The 22,232-nt window shown below is 44.6% G+C and overlaps 1 protein-coding gene across 1 annotated transcript in view; it reads left to right on the plus strand.

Moving 5' to 3' along the window:
• The first annotated feature begins 10,750 nt into the window (after window positions 1-10,750).
• The window catches only part of polr2b (RNA polymerase II subunit B), a 54,233-nt gene continuing 42,751 nt past the window's right edge, over window positions 10,751-22,232 (plus strand). The window contains exons 1-2 of the mRNA XM_072256318.1: window positions 10,751-10,894; window positions 20,945-21,017. Of these exons, the coding sequence (XP_072112419.1) occupies window positions 10,870-10,894; window positions 20,945-21,017 (98 nt within the window). The 5' untranslated portion in view covers window positions 10,751-10,869. The remainder of the gene's footprint in view (window positions 10,895-20,944; window positions 21,018-22,232) is intronic.

Here is a 22,232-nt window from a genome sequence, read left to right on the forward strand (position 1 = left end):
TGTTCTTCATTGACTTTTATACAAGGATGCATAGGTTTCTGAACATTGCTAATCTATGACCATTTTTTTAAAAAGTCCTACTTTCCTGTATTATACACATAAGTGAAAGAACTCACATTTAATCCTACTCCTTGCTTTCCATCTGGTAAATTAATTCTCAGTCCAAGTCTGTATATTAAACTCAATTCCTTGCATTATTGAATTTCAATACCTCTCAGGATCTGTTTCCCTTTTTCTATTGATCCCATTTCTTCCAAATTCAAGCCCTCAGCATTTTTTCACTACCTTTTTTTTAATCTTCCCTCCCTGATCCCAAAGATCAGTCTTCAGACACGACTTCACATTTTCCCCCTGTGTCCCTGTGAATTCTTCCTCCAATTCTGTGTCCATTTCTTTTTCCAGATGTCTTCAGTTCAGATTACGGACCCCTTCTCCCATCTCCAAAAGTCCCAACCCACCTGGACCCTTCCCTCTTGTCTCTAATTATCTATAAACCATTCATTTAAACTGCTGATGCAATATTGACTAGCTTGATACTTTCAGTCCTTTCACTTGCTCTGAACTACTCGGTTTTGAACTTGTAGTACTTTGTTTATTAGAAACAACCCTTACATCAGGTGCATTTAAGAACCTCTTAAGTAAGTACATTGATGATAGAAAAGTAGAAAGCTATCTTGGAGCAGAGGTTTAAGGTTGATCTTAGAGTTGGTTAAAAGAATGGCACAACATCATGGATTGAATGACCTGTACAGCACTGTAATGTTCTCTGTTCCATGTTCTTGTATTGACAATATACTCATCTCAAAAGATGGTACCATTATGGTCTGGCAAACTGATGTTTATCTACAGAAATTAAGCATTGTCTCTCAGCATCCTCCTGTACCACCCTCTGGAGTGGCACTGAGCCGTCATCCCTAATTCAATGTGTGTCCAACAATGCCCATCCACCCTCCTTTCTTCAATGTATCTCTGATATGTACATATTTAAGCTCAGCTTTCCCATCTACCGAGTGTCTGACACTGAGCAACAAACATGCTGGAGGAATTCAGCGGATCCAGTGGCAGCTGTGGATGCAAGGTCGACCATTCGGGGGAGACCCCTTCACCATCTTGCTTGATTTTCAGTATCTACAGTCTCCATCCTTTCTTTCTTTCTCTGTGATATTTCACTGGAATTTGGAAGGATAAGGAGTGATATCATTGAAACCTTTCAAATATTGAAAGGCCTAGACAGAGTAGACGTGAAAAAGATGTTTCCCATGGTGGGGGGGGGTCTAGGACAAGAGGGCACAGCCTCAGAATAGAGGGGCATCCATTTAAAACAGAGATGCTGTGAAATTTCTTTGGACAGAGGGTGGTGAATTTGTGGAATTTATTACCACAGGCAGCTGAAGAGGCCAGTTTCTTAGGTTTATTTAAGGGAGAGCTTGATAGGTTCTTGATTACACACAGTATCAAAGGTTGCGGGAAGAAAGCCAGGGAACGGGGGTGAGGAGGGGGAAAAAGAATCAGCCATGATTGAATAGCGAAGCAGACTTGACGGGCCAAATGGCCTAATTCTAAGTGTTATGGTATTACAGTCTAACTTCTTCCCCTCTGCCATTGGATTTCTGCAAGGACAATGATCCATGAACACTACTTCACTATCTTTTACTCTCGTTTTCCACTACTTAATGTAACGTAATGTGTATATATACACACAAAGTAATTTACAGTTTTTTATTGTTATGTGTAACAATATACTGCTGCCACAAAACAGCAAATTTGATGACATACGCCAGTGATATTAACCCTGATTCTGATTCTGATATTAGGGAAGAGGGCAGAGTATGGAGCTGGGGGAGGATCTGAGCTGTAGATTGAGGTTGAAGCACAGGGCTAAGCCTGCTGTTGGGAGTTTTCTCTCAGGAAGGAAGGGGGCTAGAGATGGCAGGAAGCAATGGAGAAAACAGTGGTAGTGAACGCAAGCTGTATTAGGTGACAGGAATGTATGGAGGAAGAGGAAGAGCAGGTTTCTGGGAAACAGAAAAATAAGTGACAGATTGAGGGATATAGTGGCTTATTTTCAAGTGATGAAAGCAGTAGACAGGATTTAAATAATAGAAGGACGGAAGAGTTTAAAATTTTGCTGAATTTTGAATATGGACCTGTTTCAGTTATCAATCCAATTAGACTAAATGAAAATTTGAAAAAAAGCAATTGTGGGTGCAAAACCTTTAAGAGAGGGGACACTCCTAGACTTTTGTAAAGATAGTAAGCAGTGTGAGAAAGCTTTGGGGGTTAAAGCCGTGGGAGGAAGGAAAGTAACACAAGGAATTATATTGAATGACATTGGCTTTGGGGAGTAACATTTGGAGTGTCTCTAGATGTGTATCCATGGACCAAGTTAAAAATAATTTCGTCGGGGGAAGGGTTTTGGATGCTAAACATTTAAATGGATTTTGTGGTGAAGTTAGAACATATAGCTTATTGAACATATAGCTTATTAAACAGATAGTTGATTAAATATAATGGAAAAAGTTGCCGGATAGAATTAATTTAGGTAATATGAGGTACATGGTGCTGCCCCCTCGGAGATATTTTCAATACCATAAGTTTGGTCATGTAGCAGATGTTTGTAGTGGTAAAATGTGGTGTGGTAGATCTGGTGGAGAACATGATTAGGGCAATTGCGGAGAATGCGTTAGGCAAAATAGTAGTAACTGTGGAGGGGAACGTAGCTCTGCATATGCAGGGTACCCTGTATAAAAGAAAGCTGTGGAAGTGCCGCATGTTTCAGTGGTTTCCTGAAAGGAAAATCCTGTCTGACAAACCTACTGCAATTTTTTGAGGAAATTACAAGGCGAGTAGGCAAAGGAGATGCAGTAGACATGGTGTACTTAGATTTTCAGAAGACCTTTGACAAGGTGCCGCACTTGAGGCTGCATAGCAAGATAAGAGCCCATGGAATTACAGGGGAGTTACTAGCATTGGTGGAGCATTGGCTGGTCGGCAGAAAACAGTGAGTGGGAATAAAGGGATCCTATTCTGGCTGGCTGCCTGTTACCAGTGGAGTTCCACAGGAGTTGGTGTTGGACCGCTGATTTACAATGTATATTAATGATTTATGGAATTAATGGATTTGTGGCTAAATTTGCAGATGATACAAAGGCAGTTGGAGGAGCTGTTGTGTTGAGGAAACAGAGACTTAGATAGTTTAGTGGAATGGGCAAAGAAGTGGCAAATGAAATACAATGTTGGAAAATGTATGTGTAACTCTCGCCTCGGCTAGGGGACTAATATAGGGGGTGATAGCCCCCGGCCCGGCCAAACTTAAAGAAAGCTTGTTTGGGTGGATGCGGTGTGATGTGTCCCTTGTTACAAATCAGTACCCTGAAATAACGAACAGTGCATAATATGCGATTAAATGATTAAGCTTTATAATTCTTACTTTGACCATATGGTTAGTAAAGAAATGAAAAAAGGGCCCAATCTTATTAAACAGTCTGTTGCACAATGTTAGAGCTCACTGTTAATCATCCACCATCGACCTCCTCCGATTGTCACTTCCCTTCGGACTCTCGCTCCAAGTCCACCCTGTCCAGCGGTCTACCAACTCTCTCCATTCGTGTCTTCTCTCCTCATCTCTTCCCGGCAAAAGACCGCGAAAATATCTCTGCCAGCTCACAAGGAAGAACAATAGAATTCCAAACCCCGTTATCTCCAGTCATAACCCAAACATTGCTGCTACAGAGAAACTATCACATTATCAGTGAAACCTTACAGCATGATATACAGCAGTGAAACTGTACAGCATGTTACACTCTCCCCCCCACCAAATTTAGTCATATCCTCATGACACTGAGATAATTCTCCAACCCTTCCTGCAAAACACAAAGCCCAGTCCAGGTGTAAAAAGCAGTGACATAGCTCCCCGGCACAGTAGGGGTCACATTCTGTTCCCCTGGTGCTATGTAGGCCAACCTATCCAGTGGTCTCCTAATTCTCTGAGACCTCTGCACCCCATCATCTAACATTTCAGGTTTTGACACTACTGGGGATACTTCCAGTTTACCTGGCGAGGTCTCCTCCAATCTATCACTCGTGCCCACCTGCAACTTGGAGCCCTCTGTTCTGTGATCAAACCCCACTTCCTCCCCTGCAGAGTCCCGCTGCAACCCAGGCTGCCCACAGATGCACCCCCCTCACCTGTCTCAATGGGAGAAGGGCCGGGAGTCTCTTCCTCAATCAATGGGGAGTTAGCGAAAGGCAGCGTATACCACACATCCAGGTCCTCATCCTCCGAATCAGTATCCCTCTCGGGGTGGCGGGGGTGGGGGGTGTGCGGCTTGACCTCGCCTGTTGGGAGCTCAGTAGTCACCTGGCGTTTCCACAGAGTCCTCTTACTAGGTGTAGGCTCCAAGTTGGGCTCTGGGTCTACCTGTACCTCTTGACCCAGGGGCCACAGGTTATTCCAATGGAGAACCTTGACAGGCTCATTCCCATTCTCTGGTTTCACCGGGAAAACTGGTAGGTTTGGCATCTGACTCGCCACCACATAGGGCGTAGCCACCCAACGGTCAGCAACTTATGCTTTCCAGATAGCCCCAAATTCCCTATGAGGACTGTCTCCTGGCAGAAGTTGGGAGAATCTCACCTTTTGATCATACCTCCTCTTATTCCCTTAATTCTGCTGGGCAGCTGTGACCCCAGCTAATTCATAAGCCCTTTTCTACTCTCTTCTCATGTCAGACACATACTTCAGATAAGTCTTCAGTGGTAAGTCACCCTCGTCAGTCCCAAAACGAAGGTCAATGGGCAACCTCGCCTCGTGCCCAAATATCAGATAATATGGTGATTACCCAGTAGCTTCATTTCGTGTACAATTATAACTGTGAAACAGATGCCCAATATGTTGACTCCACCTGCTCTTCTTGCTGATCTGCAGGGTCCTGAGCACGTATAGCAAGTCTGGTTAAACGTCTCTGGCTGGGGATCACTCTGCGGGTGATAGGGTATGGTCCTTGACTTCTCGACGCCAAGCATGCCCAGTAACTCATGGATGAGTCTGCTCTCGAAATCCTGTCTCTGATCGCTATGTATTCGCCTGGGAAGGCCATAATAATTGAAATACTTTTCCCATAACACCTTTGCAACCATAGACACCCTCTGGTCCTTGGTAGGAAAAGCCTGAGCATATCTGGTGTAGTGGTCCGTGATGACTAAGACATTTGCTGTGTTGCTGGCATAGGGTTCTATGGACAGGAAATCCATACACACCAGGACCAGAGGCCCTGCACTCTGCAAGTGGGACAAAGAAGCTGCCCGCATAGGCAGTGTCTTCCATGGTATACATCGAATGCATGAATTGCAGTATTCTTCGACCTCCGACTTCATTCGGAGCCAGTAAAAAAAGTCTCTGAGCAATCCATAGGTCTTTTCCACCACCAAGTGTCCAGAATCATCATGAAGTGACTTCCAACGCAATCCTCCAATACTTCTCAGGCAGAACCAGCTGGCAACGCTGGGGTCGGTTTGGGGGTGATGTGATCCGGTATAAGATTTGATTCTTCAACTCCAACCAAGGCCATTCTCATAGTAATGGAGGCAGCGACATGTTTTTCATCCTCTCCACCTGAGCTATGTCTCCTTTTTCAACTGCTGCCCAAATAGTACCAATGCCCGGATCGTCGCGCTGAGCAGCAGCCACTTCCCCAGAACTCAATTCCGGCAGCTGATTGGTCTTCAGAGCAGTCAGGTTACACTAAACTTGGGTGATGGTGTCATCAGAAGCCCCCAATTGATCCACCACTTGCTCCTGCCCCTCCTTTTCATCTGCCTTCATGGTGATGGCAAACTGACACAGGGCCTTCACCCCCGGGGCAGGAACGCTCTCCCACTCCTCGTCCCTGACCAGTCCCTTGTGCGCCCGTTGGGACAAAGCATCAACGTCAATGTTCCAGCTTCCCAGCCGGTACTTCAGGCTGAAGTCATAGGCAGACAACGCCGCCAATCATTGATGGCCTGTGGCATCCAATTTCGCCGATGTCAGGATATAAGTTTAGGGAGTTGTTGTCTGTCCTCACCTCAAACTTGGTACCATAGAGGTAGTCACTCAGCTTATCCACCACTGCCCATTTCAACAGCAGAACTTCCAACTTGTGTGTGGAATAGTTTTTCTCGGAGGGTGACAAACTCCAGCTGATAAACACAACTGCCCTCAACCCAGAGCCCTGATCTTGATACAGGATGCCCCCTAAACCCTCTCGGCTGGCATCCATGTGCAGTACATACGGTAATCGGGTGTCTGCAAAAGCCAGCACTGGTGCCTGGGCCTGCAGCTCCTTCAGTGACTGAAAGGCCTTCTCACATTTCACATCCCACCTCGGTCCAAAGGGCCCCGACAGGCTAAGATACTCTCCACCCTCCTGTCCTTTTATCCCGCTCCCTTTCTTCCCCAAGGGAGGGTAACCACACAAAAGCCGATTCAAAGGGTGATTCACTTTTGTGTAGCATTTCACAAACTTCCAATAGTAACCACAAAACCCGAGGAATGAGTACAGAGCACTCACAGTCTGGGGTCTTGGCCAAGTGGTAATGGCCTTGATCTTAGCTGGGTCTGTAGCTACCCCATTTGTGACACTGTGTGCCCAACATAGCTAACAGACGTTTGACAGAACTGGCAATAGTCCAGGGAGAGTTTTAACCCTTCAGCTTTCAGGCGGCCCAGCACCTTCAGCACCTTCGCTTCATGTTCTTCCAAGGTGAATCCAAATACTATGAGGTCATCCAGATGTACCAATACCTCAAGCAAGTTCATATCCTCCACCGTCTTCTCCATGGCCCACTGGAAGGTTTCAGGAGCTCCTGAGATGCCCTGGGGCATCCTTTCCAACTGGAAAAATCCTGGGGGCATATAAATGCCGTTTTCTCTTTGTTGGCCTCACTCATGGGGATCTGGTAATATCCACTCCTCAAGTCCAGCAACCTGAACCACTTCGCAGCACTCAGGCAGGCCAGCACGTCTTCAGTCCTCAGGACAGGGATGGTGCGCCTGTTCAGAGTCCTGTAGTCCACACACATCCGTACCTTCCCATTCTTCTTTCAGGCCACTACTTTTGGGGATGCATAGGGGCTTCCGGACTCAGTGATGATCCCAGTTCCCTTCAACTTACACAAATGCTGCCGAACGTCCTCCATCTCTGCAGGAGCCAGTCGCCGCGGCCTTTCTCTGAACGGGGTATCCTCAGTCACCCGGATAGTGTGACATGTGCTCTTTGAACAACCCACATCAAACTCGTCAGTGGAAAAGACACCTTCCAGCTTCAACATCTTCTCCACCAATCTCCTCTTCCAACCCACAGGAACTGGGGAGTCCCCGAAGCTGAATGACTCAGCGGTCAACTTTCCCCCCTCTTCCAATAGTTTCTCCCCAGCGTGTCTCACCGGGGCACTAGACATCACCGTCACCAGGAAGAAAAGCGCCAGGAGCATCCCCCGCTTGAAGGTGACCTCCCCCTTTGTAGTGTTCCTGACAATCACTGCCATCCCACTTGCCTGTACAACCGAGGGCCTCTGCAATTGGGGCCTCACCAGTAGCCCAGCAGGAAATCCCGACTGGCCCTCGTGGTCTTCTGGAGAGTCCACTAAGAGGCTTCGCGTTCAGGCACTCCAGAAAATTTGGGGGTCCCCATCACTCTCGCTACTTCCCCGGGCCATACCACCATTGGCTTCAACTGGGTGAACTTTACAGTCCCTTGTTTAAATTCGGTATCTGGCCCAATGCTGCCACGCACTTCCTCAAAAGCAGCTCGAAACCCCGGGAGCACGGACAATGTCCCCAGAAAGCTCTCGCCAGTCTTCTCCTTGCAGGCCACCATGAGTCTCCCCACAAGAGGGGTGTTGGTCCCCACCGGAATTGAAATGCCGCCCTTCTTCGGGTCTGGACAAACCAGCACCAGTGTATCAAGGACCTCAGACACTCCCACATCGGCCTCTGAGAAGTCAAACTTCACTGACAAATAACCGTCGTATGGATAGTCACTAGCACTGAGCCCCCAGATCTCCAGTGCCCTGAATGGTGTCAATGGCAAATGCTTCAGATGCCGGTTGTAAAACAAATGGTACAACAACGTGACCTGTGACCTGGTGTTGAGTATGGCTTTAGCATAAATACCCTCTATTCGTAGCGACAGACTGGAGCATGGACCCAATAAGCCTTCAGGAGTTGGGCCTTTCACTTTCGGAAGTTCCTTGGTACATTGCTGGGAATGTGTTCCCCCAGAGACACCAGGCCTTTCCCTCACTGGGTCTCCTCTAGATTTTCCCAACAACTCCCCCTGCTGAGGTACCCGGGGACTCACTCTCCTTCTGGTGTGACACCTGCTGCCAGCTGATGTTGTGAGAGCTGTCAGGTTGAAATATCCGGTAGCGACAGCTGTCAATTATTGTTCGTCCCTTTGGGGAATCCACTGCCCCATCAGCTCTATCACAAGGGGGAGGGGTCACACCCGCTGATAATAGCCAACATATCTCCATTCTCAACTCTGTGACAATCTCCTCTACTGCTCTCCCGGGGTAGGCTATTTGTGGTCACTTCACCACAGGGGACTACTACCGAGGACTGTACCTTGCTGACGGAGTCTTCCCGCACCTCTGCCGCATTCTCCTCTTCCTGTACCTCTCTGATCAACTCAACAAAAGATGGAGGGGGGCACGTCTTACGAGACTGTCAGAGACCCCAAGCAATCAGATCATGGGACTAGGCGCCCCTGGCTATCTGGTCCATTCTTAACTGATCCACCTCAGCCGCCTGAATGACCCCTCTGCACTGCAAGCAATTTAGCTGCCTCTCTAGAGAAAAAATAAAAGCAGAAAGCTTCTCCCCCTTCTCCTGATGCATGTTCTGAAACCCCAGCCTGAGCCAAAAGCATTGTCCAGTGCTTGCACGTAATTGACAGCTGTCGCTACCGGATATTTCAATCTGACAGCTCTCACAACATCAGTGGCCTGCCCATTCAAACTTTCAACCAATCACTGTCACCTTTCATCATTAGAGCACTGCCGCTCATCTAACAACCGAGAGGTCTGCTCTGCCCAAGTCTCATACTCCTCCTCCCCTCTAGGGGTGGCGTTATTCCAGAGAATAGGCAGAGCCTGCCATAGCTAGGACTTTGAATCTGTCTTTTCCATTTATTCGCCAGAGAAGTAAGGGCGGATACTAACTCAGAATTCTCACTCTTCACCGGGGGATGTGGACTAATTAGACATTCCAAATCCGACCACTCTTTCCCCTCACTCCTCAGAAACGAGAGAACCCTGTTTTTGAAATCTCTAACCCAGCTACCGATACCTCAGCGCTGGTCTGCATTGAAACGAAAGCTGCGCCTGCCATTTTATCAAACCTCCGCCCACAATCGCAATTTCAACAGTAGAATTAACAATTCATTCGGAGTACAAATATCTGCCCCAGTGGTTCATTGCTCAGGGTAATCACACAGCATCCAACGGAATCAATCCCAGACAAGCCCCCACAATTGTAACTCTCGCTTCGGCTAGCGACTTAATATGGGGGGGGGGGGTGATAGCCCCTGGCTTGGCCAAACTTAAGAAACCTTTTTTGGATAGATGCGGCGTGATGTGTCCCCTGTTACCCCAAAATAACAAACAGTACACAATATGCGATTAAACGATTAAGCTTTATAATTCTTACTTTGACTATATGGTTAGAAAAGAAATGAAAAAAAGGAAAAAAGGGCCCTATCTTATTAAACTGCCTGTTGCACAATGTTGGAGCTCACTGATAAGTCGATTGTCCACCATCAACCTCCTCTGATCGTTGCTGCCCCTCGGACCCTCACTCCAAGTCCACCCCGTCTGGCGGTCTACCAACTCTCTCCATTCACATCTTCTCTCATCTCTCCCCAGCAAAAGACCGTGAAAATCTCTCTTCCAGCTCACAAGAAAGAACAACAGCATTCCAAACCCTGTTATTTTTAGTAATAACCCAAACATTGCTGCTACAGAGAAACCATTATATTATCAGTGAAACCTTACAGCGTGTTACACAGCAGTGTATCATGTTACATATGGTCATGCACTTTGGTGGAAGAAATAAATAGGCAGACTATACCAAAACAAAGAAACACTACGGAACGCATTCAAAGAAAACATCAAACACCCAACATGCAAAAGGAAGCCATTATTTTGAAAGTCTGTTCAATTACTGTGACAACAAAATTGCGATAAGGAAAATAAAGTTCTGCATTAGTGCAAGATTCAGAGGATGGTGGAAGTTCAATCGGGAGATGGGTATAAAAGTAGGGAAGTAGTATACTTACAAGTTTTCTATCGGACATACGAGGTTGAATAATTCCTCGTTCAGAATTAATATGCATAATACAGGCATTCGTAGGGATTGCACTTGTCAAGAAACAGTGCAATATATGAGGTGCAAAGGAAACACCTAATTGCTAGATTAAAATCTTTGAGACAGACACAGTTTAGCAAGGAAAGTTTGTTAGAATATTATTGCAGTTGTAATGTGCCTAAGAGCGTATTTGTCTTTCTGAAAAGCATTAGACTTTCTGATGTTATTTGAGTATTTTTTTTGGGGGGGGGCTTGAATTTAGCGGGCATACTCCCTGTCTCGTTGCTCTGCACTCCAATTCAATAAGTGGCAGTAATGCCAACCGCCATTAAACTTTACGAGAAGAAAACTCCTCTATTTCGCCGTCCTCACAACAAGAGGGCACTGCACATGCGTAGTGCTGAGCAGAGGTGAGCGTCTGGCTTCTGACGGCAGATCAATCCTGGGCCACGCGTCTGGTGAGCTGGTCGGCTTCCGCCCCTCTCCAACAGATTCCGGCAAATTAACATCGCAGTATCGAAATGTACGATCCCGATGAGGCTGAAGGTGAGTGTTATATTTGACTTCATAATCTGTGGCTGCGTTCTGCGTGACGGTGGAGAAAAATGGCGCTGCGCCGGCATTCCGGGTGCCAGAGTGGGCGAACAGTTAGTTCAGCCGAGGCCTCGCTTGCTGCAGAGAGCGTAGGCCAAACTGATGACGCTGTCAGTGGAAAGAAGGATGCAAACATAAGCTGGAAGTCTCCTTGTCCCTGGATTAGTATTCACTGACCCACAGATACACAGCATTCTTTCAAATGTGTTTTTTTAAAAAACATAACACTATAACATCCCATCTATGGCCTTCCAAACAGTTTCGCAGTTACTGATATAAATGCTGGAAGAGGTAGCCAATTTGCGAACCACAACCTGAACTTGGTGATGTAATGGGGATAACTATGTTTTTTTCAAAACAACGCTGCGTTTGAAGATGTGGACTTTTTTCCCCTACTTATAACGTGAAAGGCTATCTCTAAATGCAGCAGCACCTTAAATACATTTTCATGCTCTCAGATCTGGGATGAGACTTGAGCCAAGACCTTCTGACATGGCGTTAAGAGTGCTGCTGGTTGTCACTTGTACAATGAAGTAAAAAATCTTAAATTTTAATTAAGATCTACTATACAATTTGTAGAGTAATGTCTAATGTTGAAAATCAAAATAACTGGAGGCTGACAATCTGAAATAAGGCTGGAAACATTCAACTTGTCAGACTACCTTGGCAAGAAACATTTATAGTTGATTACAAAGTTTCTGGCTTAAAACTCCTTACTTGAGATTTGAGCCTCTAATGCAAGGAGAACTGGTTAAATATCTGGAGTCAAGGAAGGGACAATCCTATGGGCCAAGAGTATATCTTGACATTCATCCAAGAAATTGATAAAACTCCATAAAATTTGAAATCTTTATTTGTGCTGCTGCATTGTAGGTCATTCTAGCACCATCTTCTTTATGAAGTGTTAGCTGAACTGCCTTCCCCTTTCTCATTTATATTTGCATTACTGTCTTGCTGTATTAAAACGTTAAGGAAATCTGAACATGCTTCAACTATGTAAGTAACATCCTAAATCTATCATAGTTGATACACTTACACTCCTGTGTCAGTATTCATTGCAGTAGCAGTCTTTTTTAAATAAATAAATATATATTTATTTATTTTAATATATACACATTTTTAAGTTCATCACCTTAGCTACTCTTTCCTCCTGTCAGAATGCTCACGGTGAAAGACAATGCATGGCTCCACACTTCAACATCTCGATATAGGTGGTATTTCTAAAAGTGCTAGCATTAGATTTGGTTGTATATTCTGTACTATATCAAATTAATGATATATTCAATTAGTGATAGAGGAGGATGCAAAGAATGTCATGGACGAAACAAATATCTAAAGAGGATGTCATGAACAGAGCAAACACAAAAAGAGAAATAATGTATGAGATCATGAAAAGGCAACATAACTTCATTGGACATGTGATTAGGAAAGAGGAGTTAGAATGCACGATAATTATGAGAAGGATTGAAGGGAAGAAAGCAAGAGGAAGACAAAGACAAATGATGATGGAGACAGCAGCCAGAGAACTGGAAATGAATACTGTACCAATGAATTGATCCACTTGACCCGAAACAAGAGTGTGTGGGCCATGGCAGTCAAAGCTCAAACTGGGCATGGCACCTGATGATGGTGATAGAGGAAACACATTCTCAAAATGAGCATGGAAATATAGTTTCATACAGTCAAAAGGTACAATACAGAAATGGGTCCTTCTATCCACTGTCATAGTTTTAGTGCATTTTATTTTGTACAGTAGGTATAATTTACTTAATCGATTAACTGTATTTTTGTGTGAGATTTAAGTTTTTGTCTGAATTTTTAGAACAGATCCATTTGCTTAAACGCATTTAGAATCTATTGTTTTTAATTTCTCCAATTTTGGCAACCATTAGAAATATCCAAAGCAGGAGGTTTGGAACATTTTAAAGAGGCTTACGTTTGTAGGAGAGAATGATGATAATAAAGAAAATTATGAAAACAAGCAAGGGGTGAATAAGCATAAGAGATTCTGCAGATGATATAAAACAAAAAATGCTGGAGGAATTAAGCAAGTCAGGTAGCATCTATGGAGGGGAATAAAAAGTTAATGTTTCAGGTTGAGACCTCTTCATCATAGAGTCATAGAAAAGTACAGCACAGAAACAGGCCTTTTGGCCCATTTAGTCCACATTAAACCACCTACTCCCTTTGGCCTGCACTGGGACCATAGTCCTCTATGCCTCTATCATCGAGATACCAATTTAAACTTTTCTTAAACATTGGAATCAAGCTCATGTGTACCATTTGTGCTGGCAGCTCATTCCTCACTCTTGCAAACCTCTCTTAAACCTCACTTTTCATTCTTACCCATGATCTCTGGTTGTAGTCTCACCCAACCTTGGTGGAAAAAGCCTATTTGCATTTACCCTCATACCCTTCTTAATTTTGTATACCTCTATTAAATCTCTCCTCAATCTTCTATGTTGTATGGAATAAAGACCTAACCTGTACAATGTTTCCTTATTACTCAGGACTTCTAGTCCTGGCAACATCCTTATAAATTTTCTCTGTACTCTTTCAACCTTATTTACCTCTTTTTCTGTAGGTAGATGAGCAGAAATGCTCACAATACTCCAAATAAGGCCTTATCAATATCTTCTACAATTTCAACATAACATCCTATCTTCCTATACTCAATTGGAAGGCCAATACGCCAAAAGCTTTCTTTATGACCCTGTCTACCTGTGATGCCACTTTCAATTAATTAGGGGCTTGTATTCCTATATCCCTTTGCTCTACCCCACTCCTCAGTGCCCTACTGTTCACTGTGTAAGACCTTCCCTGGTTGGTCCTACCAAAGTGCAACATTTCAGACTTACCTATATTAAATTCCATCTGCTATGTTTCAGCCCATTTTTTCAGCTGGTCCAGATCCCGCTGCAAGCCAAGATGGTCTTCCTTGTTGTCCTCTCTACCCCCTATCTTGGTGTCATCTGCAAATTTGCTGATCCAGTTAACCACATTGTCATCTATATCAGGGATCTGGATGATAAACAACACTGATCCCTGTGGCACTCCACTAGTCACAGGCATCCCATTAGGGAGGCAACCATCTGCAACTACACTGTGCTTTCTCCCACAAAGCCAATGTATAATCCAATTTACTATCTCATCTTTAATGCCAAGGGACTGAATCTTCTTGACCAACCTCCTGTGCAGGACTTTGTTAAATGCCTTGCTAAAATCCATGTAGAGAACGTCCATTGCTTTGCCTTCATCAACTTTCCTGGTAACTTCCTCAAAAAACTGTATAAGATTGGCTACAGATGATTTACCATGTACAAAGCAATGCTGACTATCCCCAATCAGTCCATGTCTATCCAAATACAGGTCGACCTTTTATAATCCGGTACCATTGGGACCTGAGGAGTGCCGGATTAGTGAAAATGCCGAATTACAGAAGGATCACATTAAGCAATAGCTAACCACCTCATCATACCTTTAAAATATCAAAGGATCATTTAATGTCAGAGAAATGTATACATCCTGAAATGCTTTTTCTTCGCAACCATCTATGAAAACAGAGGAGTGCCCCAAAGGATGAACGACAGTTAAATGTTAGAACCCCTAAATTCCCCCCCTCGCGCATAAGTGGCAACGAGCAACAATCCCCCCCCCTCCCCACTGGCAAAAAATAAAGTGCACCCACTACCAGCACTCAAGCGTGAAATAAGCGATAGCAAAGGAACAGACTTGCAGTTACCCTAAAGACTACATTGCACTCGCAGTTACTGAGGGAATCCTGGTTAGTTTCTTTTCCTCCGCTTAGTGATGATATGCTTAAATTCAGCGGGTCACCATGTCTGACCTGAGGTTGTAGGCAGAAGAGAACGGAGTGCTGGCCGGGCGACGCCGGAGGGCAGTGCACGACTGCTGGCAGGCGGGCGAGAACGCGGACCGGACCGGCCCAGCATGCACCAGCTCCCCCACCGCTGGTGGGTGAGACGGGCAGCTGTCAGGCAGCCGCACCTCACGCAAATGATATTAATAAATGCAGGAAAACAAACAGGAATCACCTGTTTGTGCTTACAAGAGCGCGCCAACATGTGAACAGATCTAGCACAACCAAAACAATGCACAGCAGATTGGTATGATGGCCAGGAAAATTTGAAATCAGTGCGGATTATTGAAGGAACCAGATTACAGGTAGTCGGATAAGTGAAGGTCGACCTGTACTTGTGTATCTGACCCCTTAGAATACCTTCCAATAACTTTGCCATGACTAATGTCAGGCTCACTGGCCTATAATTTCCTGGTTTATTTTCAGATCCTTTCTTAAACAGTGGAACATTGTTGGCTCTCCTCCCAATACTGTGGTACCTCACCTGTCGCTAAGGATGATTTAACTATCTCTGCTAGGGCTCCGGCAATTTGTGCAGTTGCCTCACACAGGGTCCGAGAGAAAACCTTCTCAGGCCCTGGGGATTTATCCGCTCTAATTTGCCTCAAGGCAGCAAACACCTCCTCTGTAATCTCTATAGGGTCCATGAAGTTGATACTGCTTTGCCTTGCTTCTATAGAGTTTGTGTCTATCCCCTGAGTAAATACAGATGCAAAAAGTCCATTTAAGATCTCTCTCCATTTGCTTTGGCTCCACGCATGGATCACCATTCTGATCTCCCACAGGACCAATTTTGTCTGCTAGGGCAAACTCATGCCTTCTTTTAGTCCTCCTGATTTCTTAAGTGTTCTCCTGCATTTCTGAGACTCCATAAGCACCTCATTTGTTCCTATCTGCCTTTATCTGCTATGCACCTTTTTTTCCTTAACCAGGCCCTAAATATCCCTTGAAAACCAAGATTCCCTGCTATCTTTACCTTTAATTCTGACAAGCAAATGTAGGTTTTGCACTCTCAAAATTTTGCCTTTTCGTGAAAACAGCCTGTCCCATTCCACACTTGCAGATAATTTCTGATACCATCAAAATTGGCCTTTCTCCACTTTAGAATCTCAACCCATGGACCGGGCCTACCTTTTCGCATACAGGTTTTCCCCTGCCATCCGAAGGTAGAGCATTCCTATGAAATGGTTCGTAAGCTGGAATGTCATAAAGCGAAGAAGCAATTACCATTTACTGATATGGGAAAATTTTGTGAGCATTTGCAGACCCAAAAATAACCTACCAAATCATGCCAAATAACACCTAAAACCTAAAATAACAGTAACATATAGTAAAAGCAGGAATGATATGATAAATACATAGCTTATATAAAGTAGAGATACTTTTCCACAATCATTGCCTGAACTGTTCTCCGTAGCGAAAATCTCACGCAAGTGCCATTGGCAAAAACACGGCGCTAGCGCTCTCCAGTAACCTTTAAGCTATGAAGCTGCCAAATCATACCAAATAACACATAAGAATACACAGCCGATATAAAGTAGAAATAATGTATGTACAGTGTAGTATCACTTAACAGAATTGGGACAGCGTCGAGCACACTGATCATGGCGTGTTAGGCTGAGTTGGAGGTTGGGGTGGTGCAGTGGCCCCCACCCTCCAGGCAGCGACCCGATACATTGCCGTGAAACATGCAGCGGTAGCCGGGAGGCACACAGCACATCTTTAAGAAAAAAGCCGAAATAAACAAGCTAATTAATTAGGTGCCGCCCACCATGTAATTGTCGGCCCAGATCAGAGGTGATTGCATTGCCTCTGATCTGGGCCGACAGTTACATGCCGGGCGGTACCTAATTAATTAGCATGTTTATTTCGGCTTTTTTTCTTAAAGATGTGCTATGTGTCTCCTGGCTACCGCTGCATTCTCCGCGAATCGGTATCTGTCCGCGGCCTGGGGTTTGGGGTGGTGGGACACTGGGGTGTCATCTCATCGTCATCTGCTGTGGCTGATGTGGAAGGCTTGCTTGACTGCTTAGCCTCGTGCATTTTTAGATCATACAGTTCTTCGTAAGCACTCAAACCATTCTGCAAATATCCTCTAAACCTACGTACCCTTTCAAAATTAAAGTTGTACTTTATCATTACTCATTCGGTTTCGATTGTTATCCTTTCCTCTTCCAATTGTATCAGCTATTCTATCAGTTCTTGGTCATGGGATGCCAAAACCTCTTCAACATCATCTTCGCCAGCTTCCACAAGCCAAACTCACTTAGTCCTTACTTCATTCACCACAATCAAAAGGATTACTTATGTCTAGTTTTACGCTAAGTGTAACATCCTACCGAGCTCTTTCAGGCTTTTCCGATACCTTAGAACTCATCTTGCAAATGGCTGCTCACTGGCATGTGTTAAAGCAATGCCGGCGAGAATGTAGTTCCGAGTCTGGGGGAGAGCGGCTGCTTGGGGCGCGTGCTGCCTTTTATCGTGCGCTGTTTTTTTTCATAACAGTGAAAATGCCTTCTGTTAGCGAAAACAGGGTACTAATGTAGGTCTTTCGTAACAGTGAGGTTTCGTAAAGCGAACGTTCGAAAAACGAGGGACACCTGTATTTACTTCAAAAGTAATGGCATTTTGATCACGGATGCAAGTTGTTCTCTTATACAAACTGTCACCATCTTAATTCCAGGTGTTGAGCCATGCATCCCCTGAGCTCATTTGCCTTCCCTATGATAATTCTTGCATTGAAATATATACAGCTCAGGACAGTAGTCACACCATGCTCAACCTTTTTTGCTTCCTGACTGTCTGAGGTGTTACAAACACCTGTCTCCACAACCTCTCCAGTAACTTCTGGCACTCTGGTTCCCATCCCCCTGCAGCTCTAGCTTAAACCCACAGTACAGGACTAACAAACCTTCTCGCTAGACTATTAGTACCCCTCCAGTTCAGGTGCAAACTGTCCCTTCTGTACAGGTTCCACCTTCCCTGGAAGAGAGTCCAATGAGCCAAAAATCTGATGTCCTCCCTCCTATACCAAAGAAATAATTTTTCTTTCCTTTTTTTTAGCCTCACTTCCACATGGCACAAATAGCAATCCTGAAATCATAACCTTGGAGATCCTGTCCTCTAAATTTATGCCTAATGCACCTGGGAGGGAACATCCCATCCAGGAATCTCGTTTTTGCCTTGTCTGTTCCCCTAACTAACAAATCCCCTAAATAGATGCATCTGTATTTACTCAGGATGTGCACAGAGTCTATAGAAGTGATGCAAAATGCTAGCAACTTCATGGACCTGTACAGATTACAGAGGGGGAGGTGTTTGCTATTGAGGCAAATCAGGGTGGATAAGTTACCAAGGCGTTTTCTCGGACCCTACAAGAAGCAAGTGCAAGAATTGCTGGGGCCCGAACAGAGAGATTTAAATCATCCTTAGTGACAGGAGAGGTTACAGAGGATTAGGGGATAGCCTGTGTTGTTCCATTGTTTAAAAAAGGCTCTAAACATAAACTAGGAAATTATAGGCTGTGAGTCTGACATCAGTTATGGGAAAGTTATTGGAAACTATTCTAAGGGACTGGAAATATAAGTATTTGGATTGATGTGGACTGACTAAGGATGGTCAGCATACCTTTGTGTGTGGTAGATCATGTCTCACCAATCTTGTAGAACTTTTTGAGGAAGTTACCGGGAAAGTTGATGAAGGCAAAGCAGTTGATATTGTCTACATGGACTTTGGCAAGGCATTTGATGAGGTCCCGCATGGGAGGTAGATCGAGAAGGTTCAATTGCTTGGCATTCAAGATGAGGTAGTAAATTTTATTAGATATTGACTTTGTGGGAGAAGCTAGAGAGTGGCAGTAAATGGTTGCCACTCTGACTGAAGGCCTGTGACTTGTGGAGTGCCACATGGATGGTTGCTCTGTCGGTGGTTGTTTGTCATCTATATCTGTGATCTAGATAACACACACAAAATGCTGGAGGGACTCAGCAGGCCAAGCAGCATCTACAGAAAAGAGTGTAGTTGACGTTTTGGGCCAAGACCCTTCATCAGGACTGGAGAAAAAGGATGAGGAGTCAGTGTTAGAAGGTGGGGGAGGGGAGGAAGAAACACAAGGTGATAGATGAAACTAGGAAGGGGGGTGGGTTAAGTAAGGAGCTTGGAAGTTGAGTGGTGAAAGAGATACGGGGCTGGAGAAGGGGGAATCTGATAGAGGACAGAAGGCCTTGGAAGGGGGAGGAGCACCAGAGAGTGCAGGTAAGGAGATAAAGTGAGAGAGGGAAATGGGAATGGTGAGGGGGGGGGGCGTTACTGGAAGTTCGAGAAATCGATGTTCATGTCACCAGGTTGGAGGCTACTCAGTTGTAATATAGGGTGTTGCTCCTCCAGCCTGAATGTGGCCTTATTGCGACAGTAGAAGAGCCCATGGATTGACATGTCAGAATGGGAAGTGGAATTAAAATGGGTGGCCACTGGGAGATCCCTCTTTTTCTGGTGGATGGAGTGTAGGTGCTCAGCGAAGCTGTTTCCAAATCTACGTTGGGTCTCACCGATATAGAAGTGGCCACACTGGGAGTACCAGATTCAGTAGGTGACCCCAACAGACTTTCAGGTGAAATATCGCCTCACCTGGAAGGGCTGTTTGGGGCTCTGAATGGTGGTGAGGGAGGAGATGTAGGGGTGAATGTAGCACTTGTCCTGCTTGCAAGGGAAAGTGCCAGGAGGGAGATCAGTGGGGAGAGACGAATGGGCAAGGGAGTCACATGGAGTGCAATCCTGTGGAAAGCAGAAAGTTGGGGGAGTAGGGAAGGGAAGATGTGCATGGTGGTAGGATCCCGTTGGAGATGGTGGAAGTTACAGAGAATCATGTGTTGGGCACAGAGGCTGATGGGTAGTAGGTGAGGACAAGAGGAACCCTATCCCTGGTGGGGTGATTGCATTGGCACTGTTTCCTGCACCCATGCGGAGCTTGTCGACTTCATCAGCTTTGCCTCTAGCTTGCACCTTGCCCTCAAATTTACCTGGTCCATTTCTGACATCGCCCTCCCCTTTCTTGATCTCTCTGTCTGTCTCCATCAGCTTATCTACTGATGTCTATTATAAACCAACTGACCCTCACAGCTACCTTGACCGTACCTCTTCCCACCCTTTACATATAAAAATGCCATTCCCTTCTCTCATTTCCTCCGTCTCCACCACATCTGCTCTCAGGATAAGGCTTTTCGTTCCAGGATGAAGGAGATGTCATCCTCCTTCAAAGAATGGGGCTTCCCTCCACCATCAACGCTGCCCTCAACTGTGTCTCTTCCATTTTGTGCATGTCTATCCACACCCCATCCTCCTGCCACCCCGCTAAGGATAGGGTTCCTCTTGTCCTCACCTAGCACCCCACCAGCCTCTGCGTCCTGCACATAATTCTCAGTAACTTCCACCATCTCCAAAAGCATACCACCACCTCCAACAGGATACCACCACCAAGCACATCTTTCACTTTCCACTTCAACCCTATCATTTCCATTATATTGTCCACCTTTTTATTTCTTCATTTTAATTGGTTTATGATTGTCCTGGTACTGAGGTACAGGAAAATTTTGTTAAACATGACATTCAGACAGATCATTCCAAACACAAGTACATCAAGGTAATACAAACAATAACAGAATGCAGAAGATAATGTTACAGAGAAACTGCAGTGCAGGTAGGTAGGTAAGGTGCAGGAACCATGACAAGATGGGTTATGAGATCAGGAGTTTTCCTTTATTGTACAAGAGTTCCGTTCAAGAGCTTTAGAATAGTGGGAAAGAAGCCCTTGAGCCCTGTGGTAGATTTCAAGCTACTGTATATTCCACCAATGAATTACCAGGTTGGGAGGGTCTTTTATTATGCTGGCTGCTTTCCTGAGCTAGTGGGACAGAAGCAATGTTGGGCAGGTTGCCTGGCGTATCACGCATACTATTTCTCCTATCTCTCAGAATTAGCAAAATGTAACATTTTGTATTTACCTCTGAACCATATGTTACCTCTGAAATTATAATAGGAATTGTTTTATGTTTTTTTCTTGAAAGCTTTACATTAATAAAGCATGATTTAACAAATCCTGCTCATTGTTTCTGCTTGATTTTTAGATACCCAATATGATGAGGATGATGATGAAATCACTCCTGATTTGTGGCAGGAGGCCTGTTGGATTGTTATCAGGTAAAGATATGTTCACTTGAACTTGGACAAGAAAAGTTAGAAAAGAATAATTTTCATTTTAAGCTAATTTAAAGTCGTGAAGTTCAGAAAATGAAGGTTATTCACAGACTTCGATTTTCATTGCTTGTATTACCTTAAATCAATAAGACAGGAGAAAATGGGAATTGGTGTTTCCAATTTTGTAGATAGATGCTGTATTTTTGTATATGGTAGTTATGTTATTACAATATGCAGGTTGTTCTAAATATTTGCAGATTTACAGTGTCCACCATAAATCTAGAGTTTTCGTTATTAATGACTGGCTTGGTAGCTTGAAGTCTAGCATGGGACAGTCCTTTCAGGCCAAGATGTTTTTAACCTACTCCAAGATCAATCCAAGAGTCTCTTTAGTCTCCCTAATGTATTCATCCTTTCCATCCACCCCCGTCAGTGCATTCCATGCACTTACCATTCTCTGCGGGGTGGGGAACAGAACCTACTTCTGACACCGCCCCCCCTCCCCCCGACTTTCCTACTTTCCTTCAGTAACCTTGAAATTTCCATCCTGGGGAAAAAGGTGTTGGCTGTGCACTCTATACCTCCTATTATCTTGTATATCTCTATCAAGTCAACTTTCATCCTCTGCTCCATAAAGAAAAGCCCTAACCTGCTCAACCTTTCTTCATAAAGAATGCTCTCTAATTGAAGCCACATAGAAAATCTCTTCTGCACCCTCTCTAAAACTTCTACATACTTCCTATAGTAAAACAACCAGACTGAAAACTATATTCCAAGTGTGGTCTAACCCAAGATCTTGCCGTTCCTCCACATTGTTAAGAATCTTGCCTTTAATCTTGTACTCTGCCTTCAAGTCTGACCTTCCAAAGTGCATCATTTCACACTTTTCTGGATTGATCTCCGTCTGCCACTTTTCAGCCTTGGTCTGCATCCTGTCAATGTCCTCTTGTGACTTAGGACAACCTTCTAACCTATCCACAGCTCCAGCAACCTTTGTGTTATAGAGCACACAGCACACACAGGCGCTTTGGCTCACTTAGTCCATATTAAACTATTATTATTCTGCCTAGTCCCATCAACATGCATCTGGACCGTAGCCTTCATATCCCTCCTATCAATATATTTATCTTAACTTCTCAAATGTTGAAATTGAGCCCACATCCACCAATTCTGCTGGCAGCTTGTTTCATACACTTGAGTGAAGAGGTTCCTCATGTT

The sequence above is a fragment of the Mobula birostris genome, chromosome 4, assembly GCF_030028105.1.
Source record: "Mobula birostris isolate sMobBir1 chromosome 4, sMobBir1.hap1, whole genome shotgun sequence".
Classification (NCBI taxonomy): domain Eukaryota; kingdom Metazoa; phylum Chordata; class Chondrichthyes; order Myliobatiformes; family Myliobatidae; genus Mobula; species Mobula birostris.